General features: G+C 40.7%; 1 protein-coding gene across 1 annotated transcript; it reads left to right on the top strand.

Moving 5' to 3' along the window:
• Positions 1-6,918: 6,918 nt before the first annotated feature.
• On the top strand, positions 6,919-7,594 carry LOC121807682 (transcription factor bHLH168-like). Its single transcript, XM_042207949.1, has 2 exons — positions 6,919-7,278; positions 7,365-7,594. Exons 1-2 carry the CDS (start codon positions 7,006-7,008, stop codon positions 7,440-7,442), a joined length of 351 nt encoding a protein of 116 aa, XP_042063883.1. The 5' UTR covers positions 6,919-7,005; the 3' UTR covers positions 7,443-7,594.
• The last annotated feature ends 8,774 nt before the right edge of the window (positions 7,595-16,368 follow it).

Here is a 16,368-nt window from a genome sequence, read left to right as displayed (position 1 = left end):
AACGCCCGACCGGGCGATTTTTATGGGGAAAACGCCCGACCGGGCGTTTTAGTCGCGAACTCCAGGAAGTTCGCCCGACCGGGCGTTTTGGCGACTTAAAATCGCCCGACCGGGCGATGTGTTCTGCGAGGCTTTACGTCTGTATTTCCGCCCCGGGTATAAAAGAGACCGAGGGTTTTCGTCTCCCACATCTCAGAGCCTCCAATCCTTCCCCCTCTACACATTCTTCCACTCCATCTCTCACACATAACCCATCCATCTTCCATTGGAGCGGAGCTCTGCAGATCCAGGCAAGAAACGATTGAAGATTGAAGATTCAACCTTGGGTTCTATCGATTTCTTTCATATCTAGTGCTATTATTCTTGTTTTTACTACTTGTCTATGAGTAGTTAAACATCATTTGTAGATTTGTTTGGTGAAAATTATTATGAATATGTTTTGATTGATTGAATTGAACCTTTTCCTAGCTCTTGTGATTATTTTGCTTGTTCTTGTGCTTTTATTGTTCTTTTGTCTGGCCAACTTTAGAACTATGTTCGTTAACTAGATTAATCGAGAGATAGCTAGTTTTACGTGGTAAAAGGAACGAGTACAACACATAGGTTTGTCTGCACTCGAGAGAGGGGACCCTTTGTGAGGGCTTGAGTCTTAGGAACCATAAGGAGTTAGAATCTAATCTATTGGAAGGAGACTTTGATAGTTAGAGTCTAATCTACTGGATAAGTGCACTCGAGAGAGGGCTTATCTTAGAATCACGACTTTCCTAATAATCCTGGAGACACTTATAGGTAAAGGTTTTGTGAGATCAATCATCACTAGGTCGTAGTAGTCGTATCCTAAAACTCTACATTCTTTAGCCTGCTTTGTCTATTTTATTTTATTTTTATATTTGTTCATATTTATGTCAAGTTTATAAAATCAAAACCCAAAATTCTCCGTGTCTCTAAATAGTATATGACGCTTAGTATATGATAGCCAGTTGCAATCTTATTCCCTGTGTTCGATATCCGGTACTGACCTTTAGCTATACTAGATCTACCCTGTATGCTTGCAGGTATTTTTAGTGCTAATAAATAGTGCATCAGTGTTGTGCTCTTGCCTAAGAGCAGGCAGAAATAGTTCGCCGGGCCCACAACTGTGCTTGTTGGCAAGAGCACGGTTGTGGGTGCTCTAATCCGTATGTAATGACACGTGTAGTTCAACCGATCCCATATTTTCCACTCATGCGCTATACTTGTTGATGTGGACAAGTATTTAGTTGATGTTTGAAAGATGCTTAGTAATTAGTGAGAATTATGGTTCACAAATCACAATAATGTTTGCTTGCTAAATTCTATTTTTAGTGTCAACATAATCGCATCTGTAAAAGATGGGGAATTGTCACGGTAAGATGATAAATAAATTATTCATTTTCACTTTACATTATAATGGCTACAGTAATTTCATCTTAATTCATTCGAGATACTAATTAAATTAATAAAGTTATGCTTATGAATAAATTTGTTTCTGCGTCCTTTTTCACGACATCAATCAATATTTGACTTGGAATGTTGAATATTGGTCCAACCGTCCATCGGAAGACGTGTGTTTATTTGACAAAGTAAAAATTATCATAAACCGGTTAAGATTTAGCAAATTAACATGACCTCATAGACTTATAGATGCTTCTAAATAGTGACGACGGAATAACAAATGGTACAATTATATTTTTCTAAGGGTTTTGCTAATAAAACTAAAACAAATTTGAATGCGTATTATAGAAGAGCAGTTTTAACCGGGATATGTTCAGAGAAGTTTTGATATTTTCAAGTTTATTCACGACGGATTTTCAATAATGTTTGAATTAATTAAAACAAACTAAATAAATTGTTGTACGATGAAAAGAAAAAGTGTCTAAATTTATTAGAGATTTATGAACATTCAAAATATTCTACTCCTAGTTTTTTTTTCCAAGGAACATCAACAAAATAAGACATAAAAACTCCTAGTTTGAAGTTCAAATATCATAATCCTAAGGTGAATGACCTACTCAAAAGGTATTTGGTAAATGTCATTTCCAAATTTGTATTCCCTCCGTTTCATAGTAGTGGAGACATTTCTTTTCGGCAAGCAAATTAAGAAAAAAAAATGTATAATGTATAAATAAAAAAGATACTAAAGTATGAGAGAGAAAATAGTAGAGAGAAGAAAGTAAGAGAGAGAGAAAAGTAAGTGAAAAAAATGTGTTGATTTTTACTAAAAAGAAAATGACTTCATCTACTACGAAACATATCAAAATAGAAAAATGGCTCGTATTACTATTAAACGGATGGAGTATTAGGTAAAAATTAATAACACAACTATCTGATGAAAGATTTTACTACTATTATGTTTGATATACTAGGTACCTCTGGATGCTATTAACACTTAATGACTAGTGTCATTTTTATTTGGAACACGTTATTATTTTATTCATGAATCACTCTTAAAAGTGAAATAGACATGATTAATAAGGACCGGTGAAGACATTTCAAGCGTCTACCTGAAAATTAATTCATATGTAAAATCAATAATTTATGCGGGCATGCAACATAAAATGAAAGGGTAAAATAGACATTGTCCTCACCTAAATTCCAAGCCAGCTCGAACTGTATACATATATCACACTCGAGTTTTTCCAGCTGTCCATATGATTTTCAAAGTATAGACGCAAATATATATAATTAAATTCTGCATCCAAATCAATTAAATTGAATATAAATAGATGGATACCATAGCTATCCCTGCATGATAGAAATGGAGTACTCCACCGTCCCAAGGAAGATGACCCCTTATTGGGACACGGCATGAGATTTTATGCATACTAATTTTGAAGTGTTTAAAATGAAAGAGATAAAGTTGTTGGGTGTTTAAAAGTAGGAGTGCTGAATAAAGTAAGAGAGAGACAAAAGGTTGTTGATATTTAAAAGTATGAGAGATGCAAAAAGTAAGAGAGAAAAAATTGTTGGGTGTTTAAAAGTTTTAGAGATGAATAAAGTAAGAAGGGAAAAGATAATTGAGTATTGTAAATATTTCTTAAATAAGAAATGGGTCTTCTTGGTTGGGACGGACGAAAAAAGGAAAGTGAGTCTTCTTCCGGACCGAGGGAATAGGTGTTATTAATAGTTGCATATAATGAATTATAACAACTGGGTGATTGTACAAATTCTGTATCAAAATCATATGCCTTTCCGATTTTTTTTTCTTGATTGATTTGTAGCACGTACAAATTCCGTAACAAAATCATATGCCTTTCCTTTTTTTTTTCTTGATTGATTGTAGCACGTGATAAATGAACAACTGGGTAATGCTAAGATCGGCAATAGTACATCTCAATACAATCATACACACGCAAATTAATAGTACTATAAACGAGTCACACCTCTTGCTCATAGAGATTTTTCCAAAACATTTTTTTAATGAGGTAATGAAGAGAGATTATATTATTTATTTATTTTTTGATAAATCAAAATCTCAAACCATAAAAGGAGAGAGAGTACAAGAAAGAAACAATCTAATAACTACAACAAGAGAAGCATAAATATAAACATAAACGACATGACAACACCCAGAAAGCTGACAAAAAGAGAAGACAACAAGAGACATAGACAGAGGAGAAAAAACCAACCACTAACGGTATCACCAAAGCAGCTAGCGTCCAAGAACCGCTCGAAATCACAGCAGACACCAAACATGAGAAGAAATAAGCACTTCTCCAACAAATCATCTTCTACGTGGGCTCGTTCCCCTTGTCCACCTTTTGATATCCTCAAAATTTTCCATAATGTCGTTTCTATTTTAAAAATTGTTTAAATTTTAATGGTACAACGGAAAAAATATTTCATTTTTATCAACCAATTTTATCCAAATCTATATTTGAAGTTCATGGTAACCGTAACTTTTTTTGCCATTCCACTAAGAAAAATGAACATGTGAGATTTAATTCGAGCGAAATTCTCTTAGAATAGTAAAACATTAATTTATTGTTGAAAAGAGATACAGAAATAAATCTTAACGCGCAAGTGGGCGTGGACTTCACTACCCGTCACTTTCACTTGTGCACATAATTGTTACATATAGGAATGAAGCCTTAGAGCATCCACTATAGCCCCGGAGGGGGCGACGGCGGGGCGCCCTATAGTGGGAGGGACGTCTGCCTCGGGGCGGATGAGAAAAAGTGGGGCGGACGGAGCACCGGCGATTACGGGGCAAGGACGCGGCGGTCGCGTATAGCCGCGCCTATAGGCGTGGCGGTCTATAGTGGGGCGGCGGTCGGCGGGCCTATAGCCCCCTTCGAATTTTTTTTTCCCAAAAATTTCCCCTATAAATACCACTTCTCCACCATCCATTTTCACACACTTTCCCTTCATTCACACTCTACACTTTCACTCTCTAAAAATGCACGGTGGAGACGACGAATCACCCGGCTCGCACGAATCGGGATATGGCGGCAATCCTTCCAAGCCGTCGGGATATGGCGGCTATTCTTCTCAGCCGTCGGGATATGGCGGCTATCCTTCTCAGCCGTCGGGATATGGCGGCTCTACGGCCCAGCCATGGAGTTGGAGTCAATCTCCCCGCCGTGGGCATCGAGTCCAACTCCTCCACCATCTCAACCTTTGCCGAGGAATCTCAGCCGCTCGGCGTTTGGAGATTACAGACCCAACCTCGACGCCCTTAACCAACCGCGTCCGGAGACCCCTTTCCAATCCAGCAGCTCTCCTTTCACTGACGCAGATCAAGACGCACTGGATACGATGTTCGGTCTGCTCAGTTCCGGCGTACCGGATACGCCCGTTGCGACGAGACTCGGGGGTCCGATGGGGCTGGCTCACGCAGTGGCGGTGGCGGCGGCGGAAGAGGTGGCCGTCTCAGTTGTGGTGGCGGCTCAGGCAATGTCAGCGGCGCCAGCGGATCGGGCAGCGGCTCAGTGGAACCCGGAAACAGACGGGGTGTCCACTACACCAAAGCGGAGTCCATTGCTGTGGCGAGGGCGTAGGATGCCGCTACATCCGACCCCATAGTGGGCACCGATCAGACCGAGGTGAGCTTTTGGAAGCGCGTCCTGTTGGCGTACAACGATTTCAAACCTCGCGGCGCCAAACCGCATGACGCGGAACAGCTCCGCAAGAAGTGGTCTAGGATTCTGCCGGCCACCAGGCGGTTCGCGGGCATATACCAGAACAACCTGCTCCATGCGGAGAGTGGCCGAAGCGAAGCTGACGTGAAAGCACTGTCGATGGGCCAATACAACACGGATGGCTTGCCGAGGTTCACAATGTGGGAGGAGTATCTAGTTCTCGAGGACTGCCCGAAATTCAAGGCCATCTGTGCGCAAGAGCAGGCTCCGGCACCGAAGCGGACAAGACACAACATTGCCGGGGACTACAGCAGCGGCAGCGGCTCGCAATCGTTCGACCTGAACGACGAGCAAACCGAAGAGCCCTCCGCTACACACTCTAGGCGCGCCCGTCCTCCGGGACAACGTGCCTCTATTCGACGCGCTAGAGAAGCTGGAATGTCCTCCCGCCGATCGCCGGCCGCGTCTAGATCGCGCACCCCACGCCTATACCGCCGACAAGGGTTCCTATTGCCAGCGAGGTCTTGAGGGATAACATATACGTGCAGCTGATGCAAGAAATACATGAAGTCTGCAGCAAATACGAGGCCACAACGTACCCGTACATCAAAGATATTTACTCCGACCTCATACGTCGGATCCAGCACCGTCTACGCTTGGCTGATGAGGGTCCCGGGGCAGCGGCGGCCGGCGGCAACGAGGGAGACGGAGAAGACGACGAGGAATCAGACTCTGCCACCGATTAGACGGTGGCGACGTTTTTATTTGTATTTTGTTTTAAATATTCGTTGTATAATTTTACCTTTGCCAATACAACGAATATTCGGTCTCAATTACCTCGTTTTATAATAATTTAAATTCAGCTAATTTTAAAACTCAACGAAAAAATTAAAATGAAAATTGGTTATAAAATTTCGGGGCTATTGGAAGTGTCCACCTATAATGGCGGAAGCAAAAATTTGGGGCTCTGGACAAAAAAATTGGGGCTGTAGATAAAAAAGAAGGCGGGGCTATTGGGGACGTCAGCCTAGAGTGGATGCTCTTATGAAAACAATCGTAAGGCGCAAGAATATGCAAATTCAAAACTCACTTTATTTTTCTTACTTATTCAAAATTTGTGTCCTAACTCATCTTTGAAACGGTGGAAGTATTCTCTCTCTCTATATATATATATAAATACACACATGTAAGTCTTCGCTCATAAGTCATAGCAGCTTATTAATTTACTTTTAGATCATTTTTCATCAATCTAGGGTTTGCAATGAAGCGGAACGAGACAAGTTCGCAGAACAAATTATTGAGAAAGACCATTGAAAAAAATCGAAGGATTCGAATGAAAGCTCTTTGTTATAAGCTTGTTTCCATCATTCCAGATCACCATTCACCCAACCCAAGGTATGTTGTGTGTATATGTCTTTCATTCAGAATCATAATGTTTACTTTCTACAGATTTAGATTGCAATCAGAAACAAAACATGTTTAGGGTTTCCATCAAGAAATATAAGTCGGAATATAGTGTACTTGATCTGGAATTACACCATAGTAGTATATTTTCAAAGAAAGTAAACAATTAAAAGAAATCACAATCCCATAAATTGTAGTAATTCAAAATTGTGACACAAATTTAATGTATGGTTCCATTTAAGCGACAATATATATCCGTTAGTTGAGTAGTATTTATGATTGTTTTTGTTGACTGTTGAAAAAGTAAATACTAGTACCTGTTTAATTTAGTTGGAAAAATCTACATTCAAGCATTGAATTATCATAAGAGTATCAAAACCATATCTTGCTAGGAGAGAAAGTTGTTTTTCACTCAACAAATACTATACTATACAATATACATATGTAGGAATTGTTGTCACATCCAGATCAGATAGATGAAGCATCTGCTTACATCAAGAACATGAAACAGAGACTTGAAGTACTGAATGGAAGAAAGGCACTGCTCATAACTTCCTACGTAACAAGAACTGGTGATGGCGGAGCCGGGCACAAGTATCCGATTGTGACAGTGAAGGAGTTAGGTTTTGGTGTAGAGGTGATGTTGATTAGTGGCCTAAACAAGAATTTCATGCTAAGCCAAGTAATTAGCGTAATCGAACAAGAAGCAGCTCAAGTTCTCAGCATTAACATGTCCAGTGTTGGCGAAAGCATCATCCACACTATCCATGCTCAGGTGATCATTGAATCAAGTCATTTATATTACTAACTGTGATACAATTTTATGAAAATGTTATTGAAGTCTCACATTTTTTATGGCAGGTTAAAATTTATAGGGTTGGGGTGGACACCTCAAGAATAAGTGATCGGATACATGAGATCATTTCCTCAAACTTGTGAAATTTCTTGTTGGAATATTATATATATATATAAAGTTCTACAATAAGGCCATGGTAAGTGATAATAAGAGTACAAGGAGCTCAACCTTAATTTCTCTTCCAAGTTTGTTCCTCAACATTTGTCTTAGAATAGAGAAATGCAGGATACTGTTAGATCCATCGAATTTCAGTTTTTATTGTAATATCATTTTAAATATCTGTATTCGCTTCTTGAGATTATGAATGGTGTTTATTGAAGATGTTGGAGGAATTAGTTAATCTTAATCTTTAAGTAATTTAGTATGGGTAATATTGCCATCTCATCTATAAATTTTTGTGATACAAACTTGCCACAAGAATGACCGAGTCAGAAAAAGAAAATAATGAAACTCTGGTCTCTTAAAGTTAAATACCAATGATGAAGACGTTGGTGGAATTAACCTTTGTGGCGATGATGAAGACTTTGGCAGAATTAACGTTTGCATCCATGATGAAGACGTTGAAGTCCACGTGAAAATGTAGAAAAATGCTGAAACTGAAGAGGTGTGAGAAATGCATGCGGATCGACTTACTCTATGTACTTTTTACTGTTGCTGGGCACAAATACACATTAGATGTGCCAGACCGATAAGTCATTGTGTGTAGTTCAAATTGAATCTAACATGCATGCCTAAAAGAAATACTCCACATCACATGCTCGGCCTTCAATATGTTGGAAATATATAGTAGTCATCTGCAGCATTATAAAATCTTAAAATAATAGTAGTACCATGTTTTTATTGGATATTTTAAGTGAAACAAGCTTGATATTTAATTTACAGAAAATTGTAAATAACATTTTGAGCTATCAAAACTTTAGTACTTATAAAACAATAAAAAGAAGATTTCATTACAATATATTGTGTATGTAATGTGGTCATCAAGATGGCGTCAATAAGAACTCTTACTTACCTAGCACTGTAGATTATGTTTCTTATAAAAATTACCAAAATAGTAGTCGTAACTTGGTTTATTTTTTAGGGAAATAGTAACTTAGTTATATAGGCATGAAAGTGCAATGTATGTAGCAAGAGTCCAAACAAAAGTTGTTAAATGAGAACCATCAGGCTCCCGACTCCTCCTTTAATTTGTCGTTAACGACGTCAACTGAGGACAGCTTAATATTACCGTTTTCTAAATTCAGACTGGCAGACTGTTTCTACACACTATATGCTTGTCTAAGGGCATCCACAGCGGTGCGTATGTCCCGGCGGATATCCCCACAGATATCTAAAAACACCTCATGCCACATCATAAGGATTTCCCACTATACTGCCATAAGGACTTCTCACTGTACAGTGACGGACATCCCGACGGACTTCCCATATTAATAAAAATTCACAAATTCATCAAATTAAATAATTTACGGAATAAACAATTTACAGAATTAAAATTTACGGAACGATTACGAAATAAAATTTTCATTAAATAAAAAAAAGAAAGGTACATTTAAAAAAAACTAAAAAAGTACATTTCAACAAATAAAAATTTCATCCACGATGACCCCTTCGTTGTCATACTTCTTCAATTATATCGTTTTGGAGTCGAATATGAGTTTGTTTTTGGTTCTAGAAATTTTTCTTTTGGCTCTCAGCTCACTCGCACATACTTCTACACACTTGGGTTTCGAAATTTGAGAGGGGTTCGGGTTTCACTTTCGGTTTAATGTTGCGTACCACCGTCCTCACGTAGGGCGAAGAAACAATTTACTGTTTTCATTTCAGTTTCTGCTGTGAATTTCACCGAGTCTTCGCTGTTCGAAGCTCGACTTTTGTTGACTGTTGAAATACTATTGATCCTTCTATGCAATTTCTATTTTCCGTTATGATGATGTTTGTTTCTGAGTTTGTAGTTGTTTACTTGAATGGATGCTTTTCGCACTTGATCTGTTGAATTGGAGTAGAATCGTGGTTGGTTTGTCGTTGATCGGAGCAGATTTGTTGAATCGGTGTTTATGGAGTTGTTTTTGGTTGTAGTTGAGTCCGGATTGCTTGGATCCGGAGTGGATTGAGCGTCCGACGTGTGGATCTGAAGCAAAGTTGTTTGATTCTGCGTGAATTTGATGACTCGTTTCTGTGTTTTTGTTTCCCTTCGTCTAGTATATGTAGATCTTTTCTGTTTCCGGTTAATCGCCAGTTTCCGACGTCCGAATTATTATATTCTGTTTGAATCTAGTTATTTGCTCTGTTTTCTCCATGTTCGTATTTGAATCAGGTAACGTGATGCAGGTTGTTGTTAGTTAAATTCATAGTTTGTTTTCTGCAGCTTTTGATCTGTACTTTACTGCTTCTGGAAAATGGTCCCCACTGCATGTTTACTTTCTGTTTAGCCAAATTAGGTAGTCGTTTACTAGGTCAAGAAAGTTTGTTTGAGGTATTGAAGTTAAGAATGTGTTCGATGTTTGCATGATGTTCTCTGTTTCCTAGGTTTAGTGTTAGATTTTATTCCTAAGTCTAGTAATAGCTTTCCACAACCCAATTTTGCGTGGCAGCACCCAATCACTTTTCCAGAATCACCTAAATACGCATCCATCTTCGTGGGATCGATCCCTACTTCCCTGTACTAATTTATAGTATAGCGGGTTGAGGGTTTTGAATGCGGAATTTGTGTGTCCGACGACTGAGACTTCCAGGATCCTCCTAGTTCCTAGACCTTGTGATCTAGCGGATTCTCTGGATTTGAGAAACTTGACCTAGCACAAAAGTACACACAGTTCTTACGCACAATATTCAAATGGCGCCGCTGCCGGGGATGGATGGTGTAGTTTACAATTGTGTTTAGAAGATTTTGGCGTACATATTTTTTATTTTTCTTTTTCCTTTATTTTCAGTTTATGAGCAGAGGCTCACGGTTTGGACACTGGGTAACTCATCTGGGTGGATGAACGATCGGTTTATTTGGCAGGTCAGGGACACAGCATCTACGGTCACCACCAGGTCGGGATTATCTACAGGAGATCCATTTCCGTTTGGTTCAGGAAGTGACGACGATTGGAGTTCGTCAGGAAGGGAGGATCCCAAGTCGTCTTCAGAAACAGAAACAGAGGAGGAAGAGGTCAGAGACATGGCACAGGTAGTCGATCCGGATCCAGAGATCGGTTCGCTCACTGCCCATCTAGATGGTGAGCCAGCCCAGGCTATAGTCTTGAATCAGCGTTAGAGATCCATCGATATTAAAACAAATGTGCTAGGCATTCTACCGACATTCTCCGGGCGTAGGAACAAGTGTCCATACGAGTTCTTAAATGAGTTTAGCAAGTTGTGCACTATTCAGAAGAGGCCCAACGACACAACAAATGAAGATTATCGTCTACGTGCAATTCCATTCGCCTTTAAGGGAGAGGCCAACACATGGCTACTGAGGTTGCCTCCGGATTCCATCCGTACATGGAGAGATTTCAAGCTGGAATTTCTGGATTACTTTTTCCCTTCAAACAAGACAAACGCTCTTAAGAAGGAAATCGTGGAATGTAAGCAGGAGTATGACGAATCTCTGAGTCAATATTGGTCGCAATTCAAAGGATTGCTAGATGCTTGCCCGAATTATAGAATGATCGAGGCAGAGATTTACTACCTGTTTTATGAAGGAGCAAACCCTGAATCAAAGGATCTGATGAATTCCTCGAGTGGAGGAAATTTTACGAAGAAAAAGGGAAGTGAAGCGAGAGAGATCTTGAGAAAGTTGATAGAGGCCAAAAAGGCGTACGACAACCCGAGGAATATTATGAGGAGAGGGTCAGCAAATGCGCTGAGAGAGCAAGATGATAAAAGGGTCAAGGCGAGGATAGATAGGCTTGAGAAAACACTCTTGAGTGCAATCGAGAAGACCAACCCACCAGCCTCACAAGAGAAAGAGAAGCCTCCGGATCCAGGAGAAGCTTCACCCCAGCAATACTATGGCCCTCAAGAGGGAGATTACCAGGCCCAGGTTAATTCGATGGGGAGTTGGAATCCAGATGGAAGTTGGAATCAAGGGAAACAGAGGGATGCACCATGGAGAAACCATCTCAATTTTAGATGGTGTGACAACGACCCGAGCCAGCAACCTCCACAACAGAACACCCAGTTTACACATCAACCAGAAAGGCAGACTAACTGGTCTGGGAGAAATCACGAGGTGCAAAACAACTGAAACAACCGGAACCAGGGCGGTCATTCTAATTGGGGGAACAGGAATCAGAGCCACCAGGGGAGCTCTTATGTACCGTCACACCAAAGGAATTACCCAGGAAATTATCAGAATTCCCAACCTACTTACCAGGGGACCAAGGGCCAGGAAATCAGTACAACAACAGTTCAGGGGGTCAGGGAAACTTTCGCTAGAACCAAGGGAGTGGACCAAACCTAGGTTTGGGACCGACTCCCAACCAACCTAATTCTAAACCACCAAGGAATCTTGATGATATGGTGCATGATCTAGTCAGTTCTCAACAACATATGTAGAACAATTTGCAATCCAACAATGACGTGGTGCATAAGCTTCAAGACACTCAGTTGGAGCAGAAGGTAGCAATGGACATGTTGGCCAAGCAATTGTCCCAAATCGCTACCTCCTTGAGCGAGATGCGAGGGAATGGAGGAAAGATTCATGCCTCAATAAGGCCATCAGATAGAGCTAACATCAGTCAGATTACTTTAAGATCTGGGCGAGGTTATGATGGTCCAGTGATGAGGATTAATGAAGAGACAACCCCACGGAAGGCAAGGAAGGGAAGAATTCAGTTTCTGAACTTGGAAACTCGAAGAAGGGCAGCGCCGTAAGAGGAGATGACCTTCGGGAAGGTGATTGGGAGAAACCGCTACCTAGAGAAGCTGAACCATTTTTCCTAGACCTAGAGCCAGAAGCAGAGAATGAATTAGCCGGAGGATCTACAAGTGCTGGGAAACAATTGAAACTATTTCCGCACCGAGGAGAGGCTAAGAAGAAGAATGATTAACTGGTGGATTTTATGGATATCTTTAGAAAGTTGGAGATCATCTTACCGTTCTTACAGGCTTTGAAATTGCCGGTCTTCATCAAATTCATCAATGAGTTCATAGCTGGAAAGACAAGACCCAGTGGGAAGATCCTGATTGGCAAGAACTTGTCAGCAGTGATTCAGAAACGCAGGATGCCTTCGAAATGCACTGAACCGGGTATGTTCACCTTACCCATTTCCATTGGTGATGTCAGAATTGAGCATGCTATGTGTGATTTAGGGGCATCGATAAATGTTTTACCGCTTTCCATATACAAAAAGTTGGTAGGAGTAGGAATGGCAGATACAAAAGTGGTGATCCAATTGGCGGACAGGTCGTGCATTTGTCCAGAGGGAGTTTTGGAAAATGTTATAGTCAAAGTGCATGATTTTCTGTATCCGGCCGATTTCCATGTTATTAAAATGATTGATAATGAATCTGCTAAGTCTAGCGGCGTTCTTTTAGGACGACCTTTTCTGCGTACCACTAAGACCATTATCGATGTCTTCGATGGAACAATATGCATGGACTATAATGGGGAGAAATATACATTTAGCATAGATGAAGCAATGAAGAAACCATTAGATGTAGAGAATTTGCATGCCTTAGGCATTCACTATTCCATACCAGATAGTGAATGGGTCAGTCCGGTTCACATGGTACCCAAAAAGTCAGGAATTCAGGTAGTTAAGAATGACAAGAATGAATTGGTGCCCACTCGACTTGTTACTGGGTGGAGGATATGCATCGATTACAGGAAGCTGAATGAAGCAACCAGAAAGGATCATTTCCCTCTACCCTTCATTGATCAGATGCTAAAGAGGCTGGCTGGAAAGTAATATATTTGCTTCCTTGACGGATACAGTGGATACTTCCAGATCTATGTAGATCCCGAAGACCAAGAGAAGACTACGTTTACGTGCCCCTTTGGCACATATGCTTATAGAAGGATGTCGTTTGGGCTGTGCAATGCGCCAGGAAATTTTCAACGCTGCATTATGAGTATCTTCTCGGATCTACTGGAGGATTGTATCGAGATTTTCATGGATGACTTCACCGTATTGGGAACTCTTTCAATTCCTGTTTAGCTAGCCTGGACGTAGTATTGAGGAAATGCCAGGAAAAGAATTTGGTCCTTAACTTCCAAAAGTGTCACTTCATGGTACTTGAGGGAATCGTCTTGGGGCATGTAGTCTCGGAGAAGGGCATACAGGTGGACCAAGCAAAGGTCGATGTGATTTCGAAATTGCCTTACCCTACGAATCAGAAAGAAGTCGGGGAGTTCCTAGGGCATGCAGGTTTTTATAGAAGATTCATAAAGGACTTCGCGAAGATTGCTCAGCCGGTCACCCATCTGTTGCACAATGATGTTGATTTCGTCTTCAACGAAGAGTGTAAGAAGGCTTTTCAATTATTGAAAGATAAACTAGTATCTTTCCCTATCACCCAGGCACCCGACTGGAGTCAGCCGCTTGAAATAATGTGTGATGCAAGCGACTTCGCAGTGGGGCGGTACTAGGTCAAAGGATTGATGGAAAAAGTTACGTGATCTTCTATGCCTCGAAGACACTCAACCATGCCCAGAAAAAATATGACACCACGGAAAATGAAATGTTAGCAGTCGTGTATTCATTCAAGAATTTCGACCATACTTACTGGGGTCGAGGGTGATAGTTTTTACCGACCACGCGGCTATCAAGTACTTACTGGCGAAGAAAGAGTCGAAGCCAAGGTTGATCCGGTGGGTGTTACTTCTGCAAGAGTTTGACTGGGAGGTGAGAGACAAGAAAGGGACGGAGAACAAAGTGGCTGACCATCTGAGTCGGATCTTCCAGGGAGAGACCGAGGAAGCTATACGAGACGCGTTCCCAGGGGAACATCTGTACTACATAAGAGAATCTCCTAGACCTATCAGTTGGGAGGAAATAATGGCGATAGCAGGTCCAGGAGATGCTGTAAAAGGGGAGTGTTGGCTGAACGCTGAACCATGGTTCGCAAACCTAGCAAATTACTTGGTCACTGGAGAAGTGCCTAGTTCACAAGAAATTTCTCAAGCCTAGAAGTTGAAGCTTAAGAGCGAAGCTAAGTATTATTTCTGGGACGATCCTTACTTGTGGAGGATGGGAGCTGACCAGGTGATCAGGAGATGTATCCCCGAATGGGAGCAGAGGGATGTACTTAATCATTGCCATGCGTTGGCGTGTGGAGGTCATTTTGGACCAAGGAAGACTGCGAGGAAAGTCCTAGACAGTGGATTTTATTGGCCTACATTACACAGGGACTCTTTTGAATTCTGTCAAAACTGTGAGAGATGCCAGCAAACTGGAGGAATTTCAAAGAGAGATGAGATGCCTCAGGTCCAGTAATCGTCTGCGAAATCTTCGACGTCTGGGGGATGGATTTCATGGGTCCATTCCCATCTTCGTACGGGAATACATACGTCCTTGTGGCCTTAGATTATGTTTCAAAGTGGATAGAAGCCAAAGCAACCACTTCTTGTGAATCCAAAGAGGTGGCTAAGTTTCTTAGAGCTAACATTTTTAACAGGTACGGTGTGCCCCGAGCTATTATATCTGACCACGGGACGCATTTCCGTAACCGAACCATAGAAGCTCTGATGAGGAAATACGGAATCCACCACAGGCTTTCTACTCCGTACCATCCTCAGTCTAATGGGCAGGCAGAGATCTCGAATATGGAGATCAAGGTAATATTGGAGAAGACGGTGAACTCGTCAAGGAAGGATTTGAGCAAGAGGCTCGGCGATGCATTGTGGGCTTACAGGACTGCATATAAAACTCCTATTGGGATGTCACCCTACAGACTAGTGTTTGGCAAGATGTGTCATCTGCCCGTGTGAGTGGAATGTGTTAGTGGAAGGTGGGACCCTATTACCATTTATGGTAAAAGTGAACCGGGAAACCTATTCGCGGATGGACTAAAATGGAAAAACGAGACTCCTATTCGCAGATAGAGGGTAGGGATGTCAATCGGGTGGCCCATCGGGTTTCGGGCCAACCCTAGTCGGGTTGCGGGTCAATCGGGTGTGGGCTAACCGAGTTGTGATTTCTTTCGGGTTGTAAAAGTTCGACCCTATCCCTAAAAGTTCGGGTTTCGGGCTAGCCCGGTGGGTTAATCGGGTTTCTACCGATAAGATTAAGATGCGAACAATCCAATAAATCATAATGAAAATTAGTTATATTTATAAAATATAAAATATTTAGTTATGATAAATTTGAGACATATGCTTAAACTCCATCATAAATATGATCAAATACTAATATTTTAGATATTTTGTGAACTTTTAATGTATGTTTTAGAAATTTAAATATTTTTTAGTGAGTTTAATTTATTTAACAATTATAATATTAATAAAAATTTGATATATAATTTGTATATTTAATATAAAAGTGAAAGATATTTTTTTTAGTTATCTATATCATAAAATTAGTCAATGAAGTGTCGAAATAGGAGTAAAAAAATAGAATAATCGAAATTTTATCGGGTTTTCGGGGCCAATCCATCGGGTTTTCGGGTCTGGCCCTAATAGGTTGCGGGTTAATCGGGTGCGGGCTTATCGGGTTTTAATTTTATTGGGTTAGAAATTTTCGGCCATAATCCTGTAAATTTACCAGGCTATTCAGGTCAGCCCACGGGTTGCGGGCTACACTGACATCCAGGGATTACAAAATAAAGATGAATCAAAAAAGTTAATGGTGGTATGATGAAAAGATATGGTAATATAGTTTGTGATTTAGTGTGATTTAATGGTTGTTGGTGATCATGGTAAAATATGAAAACGATCTGACACGTGAATGGTTAATGTACGGTATGATTACAGATTTGGAATGGCATAAATAAAATGAATCATAGAGAGAAATCATCATAATGGAGTATAGTTTTTGCAAGACACTAAAGAATCAAAATACTTCAGTATTAAGCAGTGGGCGT

This window comes from Salvia splendens, chromosome 6 (assembly GCF_004379255.2).
Source record: "Salvia splendens isolate huo1 chromosome 6, SspV2, whole genome shotgun sequence".
Classification (NCBI taxonomy): Eukaryota; Viridiplantae; Streptophyta; class Magnoliopsida; order Lamiales; family Lamiaceae; genus Salvia; species Salvia splendens.
Note: the sequence above shows the minus strand (reverse complement) of the source record. Positions and strands in the feature narration are given on the sequence as shown.